We start from the raw sequence: 23294 nt of genomic DNA on the forward strand, positions 1-23294 counted from the left end.
ATAAACTGTGTCCAGCATCTTCTATATATGAGGCACTACAAAATGGCAAGATGAATAATACTCTTTAAAAACTACCCAAATGTAATGATTTTTTAACAGTTCAATGTTTAAAAGTGGTAAATATAGTAATCTAGAAAATTGGTTATGGGAAACCGCTCTCTTGCCAGATATGACTGGACAAACTAGGTATTGTTCTCCCTAGTATAGAAATAACAATGCTTTCAAAATGGACTTGAAGCCCTTTTTTTTTTTTTTTTTAAATGTGTGTGGGATTTTTTGTTTTGTTTTGTTTTGTTTTGTTTTGTTTTTTGGTCTGAGAACCTTCCACCAAGGGTACATAGGGGTTTGGGAATAGCTTTTTTTCAAGTTCTCATAGTTTCTGTTTTGTTTCTTTGTTTGTGAAAATTTCTGCAGCCTGAGCATACAAATGTCTGTTTCTGGTATATTCCACAAAGCCTCAGGGGCATTCCAGATAGCCCTGAACGACGGGAAAAACTACACAGGGTATGGACTCTTTTCTTGTCTCATCTAACCCTCTGCAATTTCTCTGGCTGGTCAGAACACTTTATGTGTCCTTCTAATGGAAGAGAAATAAAAAATAAAGAGTTGGGGTAGTAGGGAGCCATCTTGTTATATTCTTTTTGGCTCTGGATTGTCCCCTTGCTGTGATTCAGATACAGCGGGAACCTCTAAAGGACGCACCCCTGTCTCAGTTTGGTGTTGCGGTATGCAGGACAATCGAATGATATGCGTATTCCTGGGAACTTCTGTATTAAACTGTGTCTGTTAACATATCTTTTAAGTTCAAGTCTACTCTAATATTGCTTCATTCCAGTTGATTTCTATATCGATTTTATTATTTGTAGTTGTTGGTATTAATACTTAATTTATATAAGATTTTATTCATCTAACGAATATTCATTGAGCATAATCTATGTGCCAGGCAGTATCCTGGGCTCTGGATTATTCAGAAGCCTTAATTTGTGTTGCAGCCCATAAGAGTTTTTTGTTTTTGTTTTTTATTTTATCATTGTTCTATGACTGACTTTCGAAATTCAGTCACACAGTAGTTTCTGAGGGAATTTATGATAGGATAGACTTAGTCATTGGGTACTAACCACTGAGGAAACTAGAATATAAAATATTTGCTTTTATACCAGTACAAATACAAATAGCAAAACGTATATTGCTCTTTTTTTCAACTAGGAAATGGTTTGCATTAAGAGAGTTGTGTTAATATTGGTCTTGAGTTTGGTTTCGTGTTTTCCGTCACAAGGTGGCCCCCAAAATCAAAGCCCTGATGATGGAGTCTGGCACGACCATGGTTGGCTACCAGCCCCAGGGGGACAAGGCCAACTTTTTCCGGATGGTCATCTCGAACCCAGCTGCTACACAGTCCGATATTGACTTCCTCATCGAGGAGATAGAAAGACTGGGCCAGGATCTGTAATTGCCCTCCATAGAACATGAGTTTATGGGAATTCCCTTTCCTTCTGGCATTCTAGAATAATCTCTATAAATTGCCAAAACACATAGGCTATTTCACTGAGGGAAAATATAATATCTTGAAGACTACTGTTTAAACATTACTTAAGCTTGTTCTAGTATGTAGGAAATAATGTTCTTTTTAAAAAGTTGCACATTAGGAACACAGTATATATGTACAGTTATATATACCTCTCTCTGTATATGTATATGTATGTATAGTGAGTGTGGCTTGGTGATAGATCACAGCATGTGTCCCCCTCCAAGAGAATTAACTTTACCTTCAGCAGCTACTGAGGGGCCAAACATGCTGCAAACCTGCTTGCCCAACAACCCCAGGGAAAGATGTTTTTCAACATGTTGTGTCATAGGGACCAAGGGACATACTGTTGGTGAGAGTTGACTTTGTTGTCAGTGTTTCTCCTAACTAAAGTGATGACAGATGAGACAAAGTACCACTAGATGACAAGAGTCACACCCTCCCCATTAGTATCCTGTGAGGGGAAAATTGTAGCAGAGTCATTGTTACAAGTGTACTGTTGCTGTATTTTTAGAGACTAATTTGTGTAGATTGTGTATATTTCTGTTGTCTGACCTTTGGGGGGTAGGGGAAGGACACATGTAATGGTTTCAATGACTGTTTAAATTGTAGGTAAATGAAATAATTGCTTATTTATATTCAGAGATTTACCATGTTAAAGAGGCATCTTGTATTTTCTTCCCATTTGTAATGTATCTTATTTATATATTAATGCAGTAAGTTCAGAAAACTGTTTATGGTATTTTCGTGCATTTGTGAGCCAAAGAAAAAAGATTAAAATTAGTGAGACTTGTATTTATATTAGAGTGCCCTTAAAATAATGATTGAAGCCTAAGTTTACTGTCTGTAAGAGAATTCTGATACTGTACATAGAATCATCTATACGGAAATCCCATTACTTAAATAGCATCTGGTCTTCTATTACTCTCTCCGTCTGGCTGTGTGTCTGGTGTTCTCAACGCTTTTCTAGTAACTGTTGGATTATAACTAGATCTCCTGTAATTTTGTAGTAGTTCATGACCAATCTCTGTGACTCGCTTAGCTCAAACCTAAGGCAACGTTTCCGAAGACCTTCTGAAGAGCTCCGATAAACTGACCAGGCTCACAACTGTTTTTGAGGAAAGGAAATTCACACTGTGCGTTTTAGAGTATGCAAGAAGAATATAAACAAATAAAAATATTCTCCATGGAGAATTGGAACAAAATTTTCTCCTAGTTTGTGTTTGATACACAGAGCTTTCCAGTGATGGTTACGGGTCACCACAGCCCATCTCCTTTCCACCAGCTGACTTTAGGTGACGGTCAGTAACCTTCTTAAGGGTATTGGGACTCAACCCACTGTCATAGGTGCCTGACCCCCTGATCTGTACAATCATTATGACTGTAATTAAATAAAATTTGCAGTTCAAGCCTAGAGAAAGAAAAGCCATCCCTGTTTCTCTTTTTCCTATTTGCATCTTGGAGTTCCATTCATGCAGTCATTCGACACATGTTTTCTTCCTCTGTCGCAGCCACCATTCTAGGCACTGGGGTTACAGTAGAGTGCGTGGCAGATAAAGTTTCCTTCTAGTAGGGGTCTTACAGCATTTGGCATCTGTGGTATCTGGATACTTCTAAGATCACAGAATCGTGCCTCACTGCTGCTTATGCTTGAGCAGTGGGCCCAATTCACTTTCTCAGGAAATACGTTTTGGTGCTGGATTGTTAGGAAATAGGGCCCATTTTCTACAACATTCTATTTAGCTATAATAATACCATTTCACTCATTTGGAATACAAGGAGTTCTCTATTCAGCACACACAGAGGTTAGATAAAAGTCCTTTGTAATGAGCATCCTGACTTCACATGTAACTGTTGTAGTAAACAGAGTCCCACGGGGAGATGATCACAGTCACTTTATTCTATCTGCCACTGTTCCTTCAAATCCTCTCTGTGGTATGATTCTTTCCACGCCCCTGTTTGAATTCAGGTCAATCCCAAAGCTTTGCTGGCCTCTCAGTTATAAGAACAGTTTCATCTTAGCAACCAAATGTCCAGCTCAGTGTAGTAAGACTTCACGTTTTTATACAACAGGGACCCTCCCTCGGCCTGACAGTGTTTTAGGCTGCAGTCCCGTAGTGGCATGGGGAGAGGGGCTGGTGTTCAGATAAGGTCAGCTTCTCCTTTTTACTCTTCAGCTCATCTCTGCTACCTAGCTGCTGCGTTTCCCCTAGAGGCAGAGGGATTAAAGTAACAGAGGCACAATTTTAGGTAGCTGATAAATTCTCATCTAGCATCAGGGCCTCTGGTCCATGAGAGTTTTTTTCTCATGGGACCATGAGGTAGGGAGGGGGTGGAATGGGGATTTTTTTTAATTAAGGTAAAGTCAAAGATACAATAAAATTCATTCTTTATAGCGTACTGTGTATAGTGTTCTGCGAGTTCTGACAAACCCATTCAGTCACATAACTACCACTACAAGAAATTTCCCCACATCCCTTTGTACGCACCACCTCTCCCAATCCCTAATTCCTGGCAACTTCTGGTTTGTTTTCTGTCCCTAGGGTTTTGCCTTTCCCATCACGTAAATGGAATCATATAATATGTAGCCTTTTGAGTCCGGTTCCTTTCACTTAACACAATGCATTTGAATCCATCCATGTTTTGTCTGTATCAGTTGTTAATTCCTTTTATTCCTGCATAGTGTTCCATTTGTATGGATGTGCCAGTGTGTTTATCCATTTCCTCACAGAGGGAAATTTGGGTTGTTTGCACTTTGCGGCGATTAAAATAAAGTCGTTCTAAATGTTAGTCTGCAGACGTGTGTGTGAACATAGGTTTTCGTTTCACTTGGGTAAATGCCTCGATATAGAATTGTTAGATCATATGGTAAGAGTGTGTTTAACTTTACGAGAAACTGCTCTACTGTTTTCCAAAGTGGCTGTACTGTTTGGCATTCTCACCAGCAATGTACCAATTTTCCAGTTGCTCTGTATTTTCGCTGACAGTTGTTCTTATAAATTTTGACAAATTTTAGTCTTTCTTTTTTTTTGGTTATGGCTTTATTGAGATATAATTTACATAACCATATAATTCACCCCTTTAAAGTGATAACTTCCTGGCTTGTAGAATATTCCCAGAGCTCTATATCCATTATCACAATCAATTTTAGAACATTTCTATCATCCCAAAAAGAAGCCTTGTACCCATTAGCAGTCATTCCTCATTCCCATACAAATATCCCCTCTAGCCCCTGGAAACCACTAATCTACTTTCTGTCTACAGATTTGCCTTTTCTAGACACTTCATATAAATGAAATCACACGAAGGTGGTCTTTTGTGACTGACTTCTTTCACTTAGCGTGTTTTCAAGGCTCATCCATGCTGTAGCATTTATCACTACTTCATTCCCTTCATTGCTGAATAATATTCCATGTAGAGATATACTACATGTTTTTTAAGTTTATTTATGTATTTTGAGAGAGAGAGAGCACACGCAAGTAAGGGAGGAGCAGAAAGACAGGGAGTGAGAGAATCCCAAGCAGGCTCTGCAACATCTTTGCAGAGGCTGAGGCAGGGCTCAAACTCCTAAACCCTGAGATCATGATCTGAGCCCCTGAGCCGAAGTTGGATGCTTAACCGCCTGAGCCACCCAGGTGCCCCTATACTCCATTTTATTTATCTATTCATCAGTTCAATGGACATTGGGGTTATTTCCACTTTTTTGGTCATTGTAAATGATGCTATTAGCACATTTGTGTGCAAGTTTTTATATAGACATACGTTTTTGAACTAATAGTGGTATCTTGCTGTGATTTTCATTTGCTTTTTTATGAAACACTTTTGATGAAGTCAAGGTCTTTCCTCCTGAGACCGCTTAGGACTCATGCTCAGCGCTGGCCCTCTTGACAATCTACCCTGTCCAAACCATTTGTTGGGAGCCCTTCTCCCCATGCCATACTCTTGGGTGGTGTCCCTTTTATTTATAATCAGTATGTAGGGGGCCCCTGTGTGGCTCAGTCTGCTGAGCACTTGACTCTTGATTTTGGCTTAGGTCATGATCTTCTGATTTATGGGGTTGAGCTCCACTTCAGGCTCTGCCCTGAACATGGAACCTACTTGGGATTCTCTCTCTCTCTCTCTCTCTCTCTCTCTCTCCCCCCCCCCCCTCCGCCCTGCTCCTGATCCACACATGCATGCACTCTCTCCCTTTCTCTCTCTCTCAAATAAGCTTAAAAAAAGCAGTATGTGGAATATATAAGGAGGGTTTTGGTGTGGTTTTTTGTTTTTACTTTTCTTTTAAACAGGCAAGTAAAGGATAAATAATAACAGAATACTTAAGTACCCACTTCTCAGCCAAAGAAATAAAACATTATCAGTACCTTAGAGCTGTCCAACCCATCGTGAACCCTTCTTACCTGGATGTTTCCTCTTTCCTGAGAAATAATTGCTATTCTTTTTTTTTTATGTTTTTTTTTTTTTAATTTTATATTTGAGAGAGACAGAGAGACAGAGAGCGAGCAGGGGAGGGGCAGAGAGACAGAGACAGAATCTGAAGCAGGTTCTAGGCTCTGAGCTGCCAGCACAGAGCCAATGCGGGGCTTGAACTCACAAGCAGTGAGATCGTGACCCAAGCCGAAGTTGGATGCTTAACCAACTGAGCCACCCAGTCGCCCCAGAAATAATCACTATTCTGAATTTTATGTTAATCACTCCCTTGTTTTTCTATGTAGTTTTACCACATGTATGAGTCATTATTGTTTAGTTTTACCGGGTTTTGTACTTTATAGAAATAGAGTAATACAGAATATATGTAATTCTATGATTTGTCTTTCTGTTCAACGTTATGATTTTGTAGGACCAGAGCTAACCTATAGGGGGTCTTTGTACAGTTAAAGAAATTAAAAAGGCACCGCTCCTCCCTTCAGGGACAGGCATCCCTGTGCTAGTGTAAAGCTTGGCACATAGAGCATGGAATAAATTTCCGTGCCTACTGAACCCATGGCCACAGCTTGCAAACACAGCCTTACATGGTAGCTTCATGTTGTTGAGATTTACCTTTGATGATGGTTCCAGCTGGGATTCATCCACTTTTATGACTATTCTATTGTATGAATATAGTGCAGTTCGTTTATCCATTTGATCAGGGGCGGATATATGAATTTTTTTCCAGTTTCCTGCCTTTAGGGCCAATGTTGCTATGAGCATTCTTGTACTTGTTGGCTGGTGCACATGTTAAAAAAAAAAAAAAAATTCTAAGGCTTATGCCAAGAAGTGAAATTGCTGGTTCACATTGCTGAACTTTACTGAGTAAAGCAGAGTGGTCATACCAAGTTGCACATCAACCAGAAGTGCACATTTTTCCATAACCTCACCATCATTCGCCTTAATATTTTTGCCAGTCTGGTGACTATGAAGTAGTATCTCGTGGTATCTGTCTTACCCTGATTAAAAATGAGGCATCTATTCACATTTTTATGAATTATTTGTGTTCTCCCTTCTAGGAAATGCCTAAATCATGCCCTTTGTCAATTTTCAATTGAGTTGTTTGTCTTTTTCTTATGATATTTAGAAGTTCTTTATACATTCCAAGTAACTAATTCTTTTTGATTATATGTTTGGCAAATAGCTTCTCCTAATTTGGAGCTTGCCTTTTCATCTGATTAATGGTCTTTTTTGAGATACATAAGTTCTTAAATTTAATGTAGTAGAATTCATCAGTACTTATCTTTACATTTTCTGCATTTTTTGTGTCTTAAGAAATTCTTCCCTAACCTAAAGTCACAACGATATTTTCATATGTTCATTGGCTTCTAAGTATTATCGTTTTATTTCACATTTAAGTCTTTAATTTGTCTTGAACTTATTTATTCATTTTTTTTTGTATCTGGTTCTTCTTCAAGAGTGAGAGCTATTATTAGCCCTTTACTCTTTCATATAAATTTCCATATAATTTTAGAATCAATTCATCAAGATCCACCCCCCCCCCACAAAAAAAAAACCCTATTGGAATTTTATGGAATCTGTGGATCAGTTTGAAGAACATCAGCATATTTTCAATATTGAATATAGTAACCATAAGCATAATACATATCTCCATTTAACTAGGTCATCTTCAGTGTCTTTCAATGAAGTTTTACAATGGACATGCACGATTTTTGATAGATTTATTCCTAGGTGCTTTATAGTGTTGTTATTGTAAATGGCATCTTTTTTTTGTTGTTGGAGTATAATTAACATACAGTATTATATTAGTTTCAGGTGTACAATATATGACTTAATGATTTTATGTTACTCAGTGCTCATAATGATAAGTGTATTCTTAACCCCCGATCTACTTCACCCAAAAATGGCATTTTTTAAAAATTACATTCTCTAACTAATCGTTGCTGATGTATGAAAATGCAGTTGTCTTTGGGGTAATGATTTTGTATCCAGAAAGCTTGCTAAAGCTCAAATAACTTTAGTTCTTTAGTGTTTTCCAAATTGAGAAATATACCATCTATGGATAATGACAGCTTTGTTTATTCCTTTCTGATCCTTATACCCCCTTTCCTTGATATGCTGCACTGGCCAGGATACACAGTACAAAGCAGAAAAGAAGGGTTGGTAATGGGCACCCTTGCCTTAATCCTGATATTAGAGGGAATGCTTTCATTGGTCACCATTCAGTTTTGTTTCCTTTAGGTTTTTTCATAGATGCCCTTTATTGGGTTAAAGACCTTTCTTTTTATTCCTAGTTTGCTAAGAGTTTCTGTAATAAATAAATGTTTAATTAATGTGCCATTACTCATAAACAATTTGTTTTCCATGTCTTTTTTTTTAAACTAAAACAGTTGACAATTTTATTTTCACATTTCACAGCACAAATGAAAATTGTTTTTTGTTTTTGTTTTTGTTTTTTTTGTTTTTGTTTTGGTCCACTATTCCCCTCCCAAAATCATTCTCTCTTTGATAGGAAAAGGGAAGAAGTCTTCCTTGTCATGTTGTTAGAAAACACCCAGAGGGGTGCCTGCGTGGGTGGCTCAGTCAGTTGGGCCTCAACTCTTGATTTCAGCTCAGGTCATGATCTCACAGTTTGTGGGTTTAAGCCCCGTATCAGGCTCCCTGTGAAAACACAGAGCCTACTTGGGATTCTCTCTTTCCCTCTCTCTCTGCCCCTCCCTGCTTATATGTGTGTGCTTGCTCTCTCTCTTTCAAAAAGAAAAAAAACAAACATTAAAACAAACACCCAGAGTCACAGCACCATGGTGTCCTGGTGAAATAGAACAAGTAATATAAAATGGATATAAAGAGGCTCCGGCTTCAGGGGCTTGTGTGGCTCAGTCGATTAAGCCTCCGATCCTTGGTTTTGGTTCAGGTCATGATCTCTGGGTCATGGAATCAAGCCCCGTGTAAGTCTCCACACTCCTGGAGCCTGCTTGGCTTCTCTCCTGCTTTCTCTGCCCCTTCCTCTCTCAGTCTCTAAATAAATGAATAAACATTAAAAAATTTTTTTAATTAAAAGAGGCTCCTATCTCTCCTTATCTATCTGATAGTCATTTATTTATGAGAGTAGAACTGCTCATAAGTTACCCAGTTTTTATGGGTTTTTTTATTGCTTACCCTGAACATTACCATTTGAAAAGTTAATAATTTTACTCCTCATGAATCATATAAGAGCATTAGAATACTTTTACTCTGATCATCATCCTCCCAATATTAGCTAGTATCTTAGGTCTCTCTTTTTTAACAGTACAGTCTGTATATTATTAATAGTTTTATTTGATAGATTTTTGCTTAGTTATATACACATATTTACCACTCTATTTATGCATGATACCTTCTTCCATCTCAGACCTTCCATTTGGGTAATTTTCTTTTTCCTTGATCTGCATGCATTTGAACTTTTCTTTATTGAAGCCTTTTAATAGCCCCTGTCTGAGAATGGGCTAACTTTACTTCCTGGACATCATTTGTGAGGCTGGCTTAAAAGCACATGATCCAAGTGATTTGCTGCTTGAAGCTGGAAAGGGTAACTATTAGATAAGGCAGACTTTGTTAGACAGGAAATGTTTCAGTCACATCAAGGGGCCCTGCTCCTAGGCATTATGGGGACTCTGTTATCTCTTACAGATACAGGAAGTCAGATACATGCATCAGATTTACCTGCAAGAATCTTAAAATCCTTTAATCTGACCAAATGATGTAAAGCAACAAAAGGGATCTCGCTATATTTTGAGCTGCAGAATACAAGGTTTATAATACAAGGTTGCTTTAGTATTCCAATAAAACCACTTTCAAACTGTCTCCTGATTTCCTCAGCCTCCATAATCAACATCTGTGTTTTATGTTTGCCTGGCCTCTATTTTTTTTTTTTTCTGATCACATCACTCTAATTTTCCTTTGACAGTGTAATTTGAAGGGATGAGACCATTCCCTGATTCCAGAGATCGCCTGACTCAGATATGAGATATGGCATATCAGGGCATTCCATCCCCTGGACCATAGGGATGGACACTTGACCCTAGACAGGCTGAGGAGATTCCTGAAGTGACGTCATGAAGCCCCAGACCATAAGGATTCCATGAGTAAAGCAACATGTGAGAAGCCCAAGGAATCTTGGCCTTGACATAACAGATGGAACGGGGGCCCCACTTTGAAAGCCTACCCTATGTTCACCCTAAGATTCTTTACTAAGGCTGAGTTTGTCCAAAGGGCTATATTAGTTTCCTCTTCTTGCTGTAACTACTACAAATGTAGTAACTTAAAACAACATAAATTTACGTTCTTACAATCCTGCAGGTAGAGGTGAATTCCTTCTGGATGCTCTAGGGGAGACTGTTTCCTTGCCTTTTCCAGTTTTTAGAGGCTGTCTGAATTCCTTGGCTCATGGCCCTGCTACACATCTTCATCTTTGACTGTCCTGCCTCCTTCTTTCCATTACAAGAATGCTTGTGATTACATCGGACCCACCTAAATAACCCAGGATAATCTCCTCATCTCAAACTCCATAATCTAATCGCATCTGCAAACTCGCCTTTACCATGTAAGGTAACATATTCCACAGTTGAGGGATAAGGACACGGACATCTTGGGGACATCCGTCTATGGGTTGGATCCACCATGAGTTAAATGTGGATTAGGGACCAAGGTACCTCCTGACAAAAACTTCATCTGAGGAGAAGAGACAGTTAATGGTCCAAGAACAATAATTTGGTATGAACGGAATCTCTTAAATTCAACAGAGAAATGTCTTATTAACAGATTAATTTTTGAAGAGGGAGACCTTTGATTATTCCTGAGAACTACTATCAGAAATCTGACGAGGAGGTGCTGAGAAGTTGTTTCACTACATACTGTGAGTCATTTACAACATAAGCTGGCATGACTTTGTAGCCACATAACAGAATGGGATCCGCACGAGGATGTCAGGGAAAAGGCCATGCCTTATGTCTGGATCTCACATTATTGGATTAAGTTTGGCTTCAACAAAGACTCTAATGATGATGGCTTCAAATTGGTTAACTTTCAAGGGTATTTCTTCCCAGTCATAAATACATTCCAAGACTCAAGGGAAGAGAAAAGGGTGAAAAAGGACAGCGCTATCTGCTGCCAGCGCGGCAGGTGCTTCTGCTCCAATGCCAGGACTACGTGGCCATCAGGATGCTCCTCGGGTCACTCCAGCAGGCATGAACGGAGGAACAACAGGCACACCAAATGGCAGGAGGATGTGGCTGGGTGAGTGGTTTCAGACTTTGCCTGTGCTCCTGGTCCTCAAAGCATGTGTGTGTTGAGGGAAAGGAAAGAAGGCATGAGGGATGGTCTTGTACTCTGTAGTAGGCTTCTGAGTGAGGTTTTTCAATTTGTCTCCATTCCGTGTTTAGATCCAACTACAGGGTCAAGAAGCAGTAAGACCGCATTCTAAAGAGAACTGACCACCATGAAGTCACTCCCCTGCTCACAGCTTACACAGAGGTGGTAGAAGTGGCTCTTCTAACACTAGCCGCGGCCTCAAACAAGACTTCCGACTCCACCACCTCCCCAGAGGGGACAGAAGGACTTTGTCAGGGCTGTGCTTTGGGGCCCAACACCCCCAGAGAAGATGGAGCCTGGCAGTCGAGGGGGAGGAGGCATCCCAGAGGAGTGACTCGGCTCACGGTCCCGCCCCTGCCACGTCAGGTCCCTCCCCACACAAAGTCTGGTGAGACGGGAAGTGGACTGAAGAGCTGGACCTGGGCTGCCTGATGAGCCTCTGAAGCCCGGGAGGTGAGGTGAATCGGGGCAAGGGGAGTGTGAGGGGACCAGGCCTGGCCTCAGGGGTGGGTACGCAGAAGGACCGTGTCGTGCTCCCAAGGGATAGCGTTCCCAGCGAGACCGCGTGGAAGGTTCTAGAAATCGCCACGGAGCATGCGCCAACGGTGCGTAAGGCGGGCCACAGCCCAAGTTGGGACATGCACTTCCCCGCGGAGTCTCGCTCTCGGCAGCAGCTCTGGATTTGGGTGCGAGTGTATGGTGTGTAGAGAAGCAGGTGGAGGGGTTGCTGAAGTAGTGACGCCTGCTGCGGGTTCATTGTGGGTGTTAAAATTGCCCTGTGTCTCAGTCGTGAACGCTTGTTGAAAATACACGACCGTGTAAAATAAAGTCTCTGGGAGAAAATATGCCAACTTGTAAACAGTGGTTATTTTTAGAAGACAATTAAGAGTGACCTTTTTAGTGTTAAAAAAAAAAAAAAGAGCTGGACTGTCATTTACTAATCGAGAGTGATGAGGCAGTTATGGCTTGTAAGCTGTCGCTGAAGTGTCCATTGCATAGTGAGAAAAAAGAGGTTCAACAATTGGGACCAGAGGGTGAAAGACAAACAGAACAGTTTCACGTTTTACTCCGCTGAATTAGGATCGTTCAAAAATGCTTACAGTGAATTTACTAACAGATTAAGCACCAAGGACCTTACTTACCCCCTGATAGTAGGCAAGCTACCCTACCCTTTCCTACAAGGGAAAAAAGCCCTGGAGAGAGGACTGTTTCCACAAATGACTTTGGAGAACCAAAACAAAGGGCATGAAACTGGCCCAACCATTTTGTGAGCAGATGAAGTCAAAGAACTTCCACTAGATTCTTAAGCACTTACACATTGGAAGGAAGGAGCAAAAGGGGTCCAATCAAGGAAATGGCTCCATGTGCCACGGCGTCAGGGTCCTTTCCCGATTTAGTGGAGTGGCCACGGCCTGCAGATGCAGGAGAGCATATCCCAAGCCAAGGCTGGCTGGGCAAGCGCCTCCTTGGGCCTTTGGTGTATCACAGCAAGAGCCACAGAGGGAAGGAGACCTGGAGAGTGCACCCCAGTCTGGCTGGAGGAAATGGTGAGTTCCCCCTGGGACCTGAAGGACAGCACCCCTACCTGCACTCGGGGGAGTGTGGGGGCTTTCAGAACTAGCTAGGAAGAATTTGAGCAGGCCTGGAGTTCCCTCTGATAACAGGTAGGGGTAGCCCCAAAGATACTGGGTTTTGCTAGTAATGCTGTGACCCTGTTTTTACACATGTGGCCTGGGAAAACGGGTTACAGAGAATAAGCTGCTATAAAGAACCCAGAGACAAAATTCCAACCAGGAGGGAGCCATGTCCTTTTTATCTGGGTAGCTTCAGTTTTTACTTCGTGGGAGCAAATTCACAGGCTGAATGGCAGTGTGCTCATTGCCTGCACCAGTACTCAGGCACCCCATAGTCCCTGTAGGTAAGTCCTGCTGAAGGGATAGTAGACATTTTCTTCTGCCACTGTGCTGCCTTCCAAAGTAAATTTAAAATGGAACAAACATAAAAGAGAGACAGAAAGGGAGAAAGAAGAAAAAGAAAAGAGAAAAAAAACAAACCTTTGGCTAAGCTTAGTTGTGGGCCTTGGAGAAAATCAGCTGAAAGGAAGGAATGGAATGAGGTGAGGGTTACTGGTGCTCAGCAGGCTCCAATTACAACCCAGTGGCAAATTAAACTAGTTTGGCAATCGTTTGGGACTTAAGATAAAAGAACAGCCTTCTTGCCTTACTCCGGTCAGGGGAGTCTGAGAGAAGCTGGAATCCTCCAGGGAGGAAGAAGTAGAAAGGTGCTTTGTTTGAATGTTAGTTTTAGGATTGGAAGTCGTGGGGGTGGTGATGATGGTGAGTGGAATAAATAGAAAGGAAAAGAGAAAAGCAAAAGAACACTTCCTTTGTGTTTTTTATTTTAACAGGAAAGCTTTGCGTCTTCAGACTCTATAGACGCCACCTAGTGGGCAAACAACTCGTTCACACTCAGCACGCAACTGGCTGGCCCAGGTTTGATATTTCGTATTTACTTTGCTTCACCTGCCAAATGCAGGGGTGTAAATGGTGTTTTAGTCCCTCAAAGGCTGCCATCCATTGGTGTAGAGGCAGCAGCTGATTTAGGCTAGTGGAAAGTGGCCCAGGGGTGCCAGGGACCCCTGAGAGCTGGGATAGACACAGGGAACTCAGCAGCTGCCAGACTTAAGGCAGGAGTCTGGAACCCAAGAGGCAGAAGACTGTCCGGGGTCTACAGCTGTCGGTGGTTAGCAACAAGCTGAGGGCCTGGAATCTGGGGCATCTGATGCGGTAGGTTGGAACTCTTAAGGCAGAAGTCTGACATTTAGAAGGTCATTATTATTTCAAGACAGTGGCACCAGCTGGCAGAAATACAGTGGTGAGATTCATCCCAGGCAGGGACTGTCCGCTGACCATTCTGTATTTTATTTCAATATGGGTGCATTCTGGGGCTGGAAAAGATTTGGGGGAACCACAGGAGTCTGGGCATAAGGAATATTTCAATCAGTCTGAATTTTTTCAAGTTGAGGTATAGTCAACATACAACATTATATTAGTTTCAGAGGTACTCCGTGATTTGACATTTATATATATTATATATTTGTAACAGTAAGTCTAGTTAAATATCTGCTACCTTACATGGTTAAAATTTTTTTGTGATCAGAACTTTAAAGATTTATTCTCTTAGCAGTCTTCAAATATGCAATACAGTATTATTAACTATAGTCACTATACTGTACCTTACATCCCAAGACTGATATATTTTGTAACTGGAAGCTTGTACCTTTTGATCCTTTTACCCATTTTTCCCATCCTCCATGCCCTGCCACTGACAGCCACGAATCTGTTCTCTGTATTTATGAGCTTGGGTCTTGTTTTTCAGATTTTACATATAAGTATAGTATTTATCTTTGTCTGACTTACTTCACTTAGCATAATGCCCTCAAGGCCCATCCATATACTTGCAAATGGCAAGATCACCTCTTTCTTATGGCTGAATAAAACTCCAATGTGTAGTTATACTACATTTTCCTTATGCATTCATTCATCCAGTGATGGATACTTCCATGTTGTAGGTTGCTTCTATGTCTTGGCTATTGTAAATAATACTGCAGTGAACATGGGAATGCACATGTCTTTTTGAATTTTTCTTTGTATAAATATCTAAAAGTTGGACTTGCTGGGTCATATGGGAGTTATACTTTTAATTTTTTTTGTTTTGAGGAAACGCTGTACTGTTTTCATAGTGGCTGCACCAACAATGCATTAGGGTTCCCTTTTCTCCACATCCCTGCTAATGCTTGCTATTTCTTATCTTTCTGATAATAGCCATGCTAACAGGTGTGAGGTGATACCTCATTGTGGTTTTGGTTTGCATTTCCCTCGTGGTTCAAGATGTTGAGCGTCTTTTCATATAGCTGTTGGCCACCTATATGTGTTCTTTGGAAAAACATCTCTTCAGATCTTCTGCCTATTTTTTTTTAAGTTTATTCATTTATTTTTGAGAGAGAGAGAGCATGAGTGGAGGAGGGGCAGAGAGAGAGGGAGAGATAGAATCCCAAGCACGATCTGTGCTGTGGCCCAGAGCTAGGTGTGGAACTCAAACTCACGAACCACGAGATCATGACTTGAGCAGAAGTCGGGTGCTTAACTGATTTTTAAATCTGATTGCTATTGTGCTGTATGAGTTGTTTATATATTTTGTATATTAATCTCTTATTAAATGTGTGATTTCCAAAGATTTTCTCCCACTTGGTAGGTTACCTTTTCATTTTATTGATGGTTTCCTTTGCTGAGCAGAAGCTTTTTAGTTTGATATAGTCCCACTTGTTTATTTTTGCTTTTGCTGCCTTTGCTTTTGATATCAAATCCAAAAACTCACAGCCAAGACCTATGTCAAAGAGCTGACTGCCTATGTTATTTTCTTGGGGTTTAATGGTTCCAGGTCTTACATTCAAACCTTTAATTCATTGTAATATTTGTGTATGGTGGAAGGTAGTTGGCCAGTGTCACTTAAATTGAGTTTATGGCATTTACAATCAAAAGAATCCCAAATAATACAGTTGCTAAATCCTACTGCTAAGGGCTATGGAGAGTGCTGGTAGTCAGAACTAAAGCGTCAGTAAGGCAGTAAACATGATCACTCTACCTACCTGCCCATAGCCCCTTCTAAGGGACTGTGCTGCCTAAAATATCCTGATGATCTAAGCATGTTATTTCAACCTAAAACCTGGCCAACAGCAGAGTCTTGATCCCAGGATAGTTAGGATAGGTTAGGTTGTATTGCCTTAACAAGTAATATCCACAGTATTAGTGGCTTAGAAGACTGTGGTGGAGAGAGGAGTGATGAACTGGGTTTATTTCCTGACCATACTCCATGTCCATGACATGCCAGGTTGGGGTTCCTCTCCAAACTGTCTTCCATTCCAGACAGGTTTTAGATGCAGCCCCCTACTGGAGTATTGCTGGCCACTACAGCAGAGGAAAAATATGGCTGAGATTATACAAAACGTTGAATTGTCAAATCAGACTCGCAGGGATCCTTAATCTTAGCCAGTACTAACATGTATTGATTATTCAAAAGACACAGGCAGTCCTAAGATACAAATGAGACCTGGAGAAACTTGGGCATGCCAATGCAGTTTTTCCTTTCTGTATTAGGACACATTCTTGTTCAGATTTAAAATTTTAAGGAAGGCTTCACTTGGAAAAAGGCAGACTTTCAGTTATGAAATGTATACAGTTTATACTCTAATCATTACACAGTTTATTGACAGTTTTCCAGTGTCAGAAAATGCATGCCCCAGAAATGCATACAATTCAGATTTGTTTACCTTAAGCAATCAAGACAAATCTCCTACTAAAAGCATTCCATAGGTGATGATTCTCTATGTGTCATCAGGAGGTGTACTTAGCACATTTACAAAGAGTAATTCCTTTCTTTTAATCCTCTCTACCACCTGTGTGTATCCCAAGGAGAAGGAGAACTGTTTGCAGGCCAGCTGCTAGCCTCTTCTTTTCTGGTGATGAATCATGCTTTGGCTCTTAAAGGCTTCTACATTAAGCAGATCACTTTTACTTACATTTCACTGGCTAAAGCACGTCCTATGGCTAAGCCTGGGATCAAGATGAAGGGGAAATATAATCCTTCCTCAGGGAGGGGAACCAGATATTGTTGAACAGTTATACAGTCTACCACAGGCAGCCAATCCATGTTCAGAAAGGGAGACACTGATATACAGATTTGCCTTGTATTTGGATGATGCTGACTGCTGGCAAAGATAAACCTCTTAATTTCAGGTGTTTAATAAGAAATGCTTATTTCTTTTTCACATTATAATTCAACATGATATTTGGCAGGTTGCTTTCCATGTGGTAATTCCGGATCCTAGTCTCCTTCTATATAATTACTCCACTCCCCCTTATGGCCTTAGAGTTCTCTTCCAGGGAAAGAAAGGATGAAGAAGTGAGAACAGGTGCTTCTGAAGAGCTTTGGTTCATAAGTGACACACAGTTTCACCTACACGCAAGGTTGACTGTATTCCCAGACTGTAAGGCTACTTCCCAACCACGACTCTACACAGTGGAGAGGGAACAAAATCTCTGGTGGAAGCCAGCCATCTCTGCTGCAAGCATAAAACATGAGGCTAGAAAGGCCTTCCTCTTGGAAATATCAACTGGCAAACACTAAAAGAACTTTCTAATTTGTGATGGAGCTGTAGCTAAAGGAATATATCCGTTAGAATTGGGTTGAGTTGTGGATGGGGGAGGAGGAGGGAGCAGCTTTAAAAAGAAGTTTGTTTTTTTTTTTATGTAAAAGTCCAAAAATGACCATCCCAGGTCTAGGGTCATGGCTTGCTTCATGAAGATGTCAGGGATCAAGGACCCTTCTATCTTATTTTAGAAGGCATGGCCTCCATTCCCAAGGAGAGGCTTCTTCCCAGTTCCATGTCCAGCCATCTGTCTATGGCTGTCTAACCAACAAGAAAGGATAAAGAAGGGAATAAAGGGCTCATACCTCCTGTCATTTTTTTTTTAAAGGTTCCTGGAAATCACCCTAAGATACTTGTGTTCATATTCCACTGGCCAGAACACAGTCATATAGCCAAATCTAGATTCAAGAGAGCTGGAAAATGTGATCTTTACTCTGGTAGGCCAGGTAGTTAATAAGTTAACTGCTGGGGAAAGAACTGCTCTTTTATTTTTTATTTTATTATTTTTTAATAAAGCCTAATGGATGGGATTGGACATGAACAGCTAGTCTCCTTGCAGATTAACCTTAATGAGCAAGAGTTAAAGATAATTCGGTTGCTTTTCACAATATAATCACAGAAAATTTGAATCTTTCCCTGTCGTGCAAAAGAGCATGATTGGTGGAGTGGGGATCTAGGTACAATGGTATATTAGTTTCTTAGGATTGCTGAAGCAACGTACAATGGACTGAATAGCTTGAACAATAGAAATGTATTGTCTCACAGCTTTAGAGGCTAGAAGTCCAAGATCAAGGTGTTGGTAGGGTTGTTTCCTCTCAGGGGCTCTGAGGGAAGGATCTGTTCCAGGCCCTCTCTGGCTTGCAGATAGCTGTCTTCTACCTCTGTCTCTTCTTATCATCGTCCCTCCACACATGTCTGTCTCTGTGTCCAAATGCCCCCTTTCTTACAAGGATCCTGTCGCATTAGATTAGGGCCCATCCTAGTGACCTCGTTTTAACTTGTTTTCTTCTGTGTAGACATTATGTTCTGAGGTACTGAGATTAGGATTCCAACATATCTTTTTTGGGGAGACACAATTCAACCCATAACAAATAGTGGAGATGGGATGGCAAGAACCTTTATAAATAGCAATGTTTAATATTTAGTTTAAGTGTTCCATTCATGTATTTTCAAAATTATTTAAATTAAAGTTAGTTAACATACAGTGTAGAATTGGCTTCCAGAGTAGAACCCAGTGATTCATCACTTACGTATAACACCCAGTGTTCATCCCAACAAGTGTCCTCCCTGATGCCTATTACCTGCTTAGCCCATCCCCCTACCCACCTCCCTTCCAACAAACCTCAGTTTGTTCTCTGTATTTAAGAGTCTTTTATGGTTTGCCTCCCTCTCTGTTTTTATCTTATTTTCCCTTCCCTTCCCCTATGTTCATCTGTTTTGTTTCTTAAATTCCACATATGAGTGAAAGCATATATTTGTCTTTCTCTGACTGACTTATTTCACTTAGCATAATACATTCTAGTTCAATCCACGTTGTTGCAAATGGCAAGATTTCATTCTTTTTGATTGCCAAGTAGTATTCTGTTATGTGTGTATATATACGCACACACATCATCTTCTTTATCCATCAGTCAATGGACATTTGGGCTCTTTCCACACTTTGGCTATTGTTGGTGGGGCTGCTATAAACATTGGGGTGCATGTGCCCCTTCAAATCAGCATTTTTGTATCTTTTGGATAAATACCTAGTAGTGCAGTTGCTGGGTCATAGACTAGTTCTATTTTTAATTTTTCGAAGAAACGCCATACTGTTTTCTAGAGTGGCTGTACCAGTTTGCATTCCCACCAATAGTGCAAAAGGGTTCCCCTTTCTCTGCATCCTTGCCAACATCTGTTGTTTCCTGAGTTGTTCATTTTAGCCATTCTGACAGGTGTGAGGTGGTATCTCAGTGTGATTTTGATTTGTTTTTCCCTGATGATGAGTGATGTTGAGCATCTTTTCATGCGTTTGTTAGCCATCTAGATGTCTTCTTTGGAAAGAAGACATGTCTTCGTGCATTTCTTCACTGGATTATTGTTCTGCGCATTTAGATATAAAACCCCTCTATTACCCCAAATCTTCAGTAAAAAGTCTGCCATGTATGTTAGAGGCACTTTGGAGAATGTGAGTGAGGAAGTACTCTTGGTGTGCTGATCCCACTCTGTCTACTCTCAGAGTAAGCCTGGAGAGTGCATGCCCCTAAAGCATCCGTCAGCCACTCCCAGATGAGGACATGTTGGTGGGTAAATACAACTTCCTCACTCCCTGGTTGGGACAACTCTGAGGTTTATCCCTCGCGTCATCTCCAGATTCCCCAGTGGCATGGACCACCAGTTGCCCACAGTGGTAATGTATGCTTTACTCACTGACTTTCCCTCCTGACCTCACATCTCCACTCCCTCACTGGTGTTTCCCCGGGGTTACCTCGCAAGTAAACTACTTGTGATCAAAACCTAGCCCGAGGGCTTGCTACTAAATGATCCTACACTTGGGCAGTGCCCAAAAGTTTGAAAACTTAAACTGAAATCCAAGAGCTTTATAAGTATGCTTAGGAAAAATATCTCCATATTTTTAATGTCTGTTAATGTCTTTAATAACCCCCTATGGTGGAGAACCAATACTGTGTCAGAGTCTCTTGTTTCATTCATGGGCTTTCAGCATAAAGTTTGAAAAGGTGGAAACAACAAATAATTGTATTTTCAAGGTTCATTTTTAGTTTGCTCCCTGCTAGCACCTTAAAACAGATGGTATCCATTCAAATGAAAATGAGGTACAAAAGTGATTTTTATTAAAATTAACATTCAATGTAAGTTTTGCTTTATTATGCATACCACAAATAACTGTGTGAGTTCCCTGTAAATAGGGTGTATATTCTACATAATTCATAGTTATTCATGCTCTACCAATTACATTGAAATTATGACTGGAGTTACCACAGAACCTCAATAATAATTACTATATAATTTGCAGTTTTCCGGATTGGGGAGCTCTTTGGAAGCTGCAAGTAACTAGCCAATTGTTTTTAGAGAGTACAGTAATGACTGTTATTACAGAGGAGTTGAATGAAGCTCCTTTTTATGCCCTGAAGATTACTTGATAATTACATTTGATGCTATCATTAAAAAAAAAGTCAGCAACAGATAAACAGAGAGCAAACTAACTATAATAACAGTCCAATAATGTGGGCCAATATCGTTGGCTGTGAAAATTAACACAATCTGCCATCGATTTTTAGTTCTCTAATGGGAACACCTGCATATACAAGTACACTTAATTAGATGGATTGCCTTGCCTCCTGAATGGCGTTAGAAGAACAATAAGTGAAATTGAAGGGAAGATTTCTGAGATTTTGTTTGTGATGTGAAAGTACAGTAAGGCCACAGAGATGACTCAAAGGAAGTTAGCCCCCCTCACCGCACCCAAAACGAACACAGCTCCATCCTCCCTTCAAAGGCCTCCGTATGGTGCTCTGATCATCCCGGCATCTCTTTTCAGTAACCTGACCCTGGACTAGAATGTATTACTGTGGCCCACTTCTCAGAAAATCTCTATTTTCTATAGATGAAGCCCATTAAAAGATTTCTTTTTTTTTTTTTTAATTTTTTTTTTCAACGTTTATTTATTTTTGGGACAGAGAGAGACAGAGCATGAACGGGGGAGGGGCAGAGAGAGAGGGAGACACAGAATCGGAAACAGGCTCCAGGCTCTGAGCCATCAGCCCAGGGCCTGACGCGGGGCTCAAACTCCCGGACCGCGAGATCGTGACCTGGCTGAAGTCGGACACCCAACCGACTGCGCCACCCAGGCGCCCCAAAGATTTCTTACTTGTAAGTACGTGAAAACAGTATTTCTCCTCTACTGTTTTCCCTTTTAATGTTTGTTTATTTTAGAGAGGGTGCACGCACACGCACACGTGTGCACATGCGCCCGTGAATGGGGGAGGGGCACAGAGATGGGGGGGGGGGACAGAGGATCCCCAAGAGGGCTCTGTGCTGACAGCAGAGAGCCCCGTGCAGGGCTTGAACTCACACAAACCATGAGGTCATGACCTGAGCCAAAGTCAGACGCTCGACCGACTGAGCCATCCAGGCGCCCCAACTATTTTCCCCTTCTAAACTAGGCCTTCCTGGCCTTTTCCCAGACATTTTTTGTGCAGGGCGATGCTTCTCATAGGCACTGACCCCAGGCTAGTGTCAGGGATTCCAAGTTTGCTTTCAGTCCTGTGAATCTCCTTTCCCCTTTCTCCTCCTCTCACCTTTAGCGCATGTCTGAGCAAAGCTTATTTTTATGATGTGATCTTGTGCCATCCCTGTGCTACCTTTCCCAGTGCCAACTGCTCTGTAAAATTACCTCCAGGGGGTGAATGCAAGATTCTCTCCCCATCTTAAATACCTCAGCCAAGGCCAGGGCCGAGTGGCTTCTGAAATCCAGTGTCCTAGGCTGCACCTCGTCAAGTTACCTTCCTGCAACTCTTGGGTATAGCTACAATAAGTGCCCACCGTCCTGACCTCCCTGCTGGAAGAAGAGAAGTCCCTGCCTGAGAACAGCCACAGTGACAGCATCAAGACAGTCTCTGCCACGCTCATTTTCTGCGGCAGCTAACTCGAAGTAAAAGCTCCTGCCTTTCACTGGTAGGTTGCCCTGGGAACCGCCTTTTTCAGTCTATTAAGATCTTTGTTCATATTTTGTCTCGCTGCTAGTATTGGCTCCTGTTTCTAATGTTAATAAGACTTCCACCAGCCGGCTCGCTGAAATGGCCCTCTCATACTTTTATTCAACTGATAAACTCCAACCACTTTATGACAAAACCATTTTATTTAACGGTCTCCAAAAGCACCCCATAAAATGCTTCACGAGTCCTTTCTTGAGGCCTTTGTAGCAAGACCTACTGGACTTTCAGAATTCCTGTGACCAAAGTCTCATCTACTTCTAGAAGACTCTAGGTGGTGGAAGGACCCCCTATAGAAAATCTATTGGCGGTATGGACGACATGACAGGCTGATAAGATGGCTAGAAAGGCTGAAGTAGACACAGTTGGAGGTGCTGCCCAGCTGTCCCTCTGTCAGGAAACTTCCTTCCTCACCTTCTTCCATAGAATTGGGCCACCAGCAACTGAATCAATTCTAGTACACCATCCGTCTGGCCTCAGTGATTGGTGCAGAAGCGGGTATGTGACCCACAGAGGACTCTTCTGTGTCTTTCTATGATACCTAGATCTTGTTAAAGAGAGTAAATCTCTTCCCTTGGCATGACAAAGACTGCAAGTAGCCAAAAACATGGAGAGAGAGAAAGAGAGTGAGAGAGTATCTTGATAATATAATTTGACCTATTGGGCTTAACTGTGCTGGAAGAAGCCAATACATGTGTTTGTTTTTTTTTTTTCCTTAAACTAATTTGAGTGAGTTTCCTGCCACATGCAGCTAACAGAATTCCAGCTAATAATCCCATTTATTTTACAGATGAGGAGCCTAGGAGTTCAAGAGGTTAACTGATTTACCTAAGTCCACTCATCTAGTTAGTAATATGGCCAATTGGAAAGCACGTTGTCAAAGAATGTGACATGAACCATCTATTCGTGCTGGGTCAGAGAAAAAGGACCCTGTTGAAAGCTATTTGGATGCTGATTCTGTCATTAGCTCTTCCAGCTCCATGCTAGCCAGCTCTCCTACGTCATCTGAAAATGCGATAAGCAGCCAAAAAATGTCTAAGCCACTATTAATATTCTTAAACAAAAGTATATCCCAAGT

The 23294-nt window shown here is 41.2% G+C and overlaps 1 protein-coding gene across 4 annotated transcripts in view; it reads left to right on the top strand.

The window, feature by feature from the left end:
• Nucleotides 1–2941, top strand: part of GAD1 (glutamate decarboxylase 1) — a 42798-nt gene extending 39857 nt beyond the window's left edge. For 3 of the 4 annotated variants that reach the window (XM_040475354.1, XM_040475355.1, XM_040475353.1), the window contains 2 exons: nt 415–504; nt 1277–2941. In XM_040475354.1, coding sequence (XP_040331288.1) covers nt 415–504; nt 1277–1450 — 264 coding nt within the window. In that variant the 3' untranslated portion in view covers nt 1451–2941. The remainder of the gene's footprint in view (nt 1–414; nt 505–1276) is intronic. The other variant, XM_040475357.1, reaches the window with a different exon arrangement.
• Nucleotides 2942–23294: the final 20353 nt, after the last annotated feature.

Source organism: Herpailurus yagouaroundi, unplaced genomic scaffold (assembly GCF_014898765.1).
Source record: "Herpailurus yagouaroundi ecotype Mexico unplaced genomic scaffold, PumYag 140, whole genome shotgun sequence".
Classification (NCBI taxonomy): Eukaryota; Metazoa; Chordata; class Mammalia; order Carnivora; family Felidae; genus Herpailurus; species Herpailurus yagouaroundi.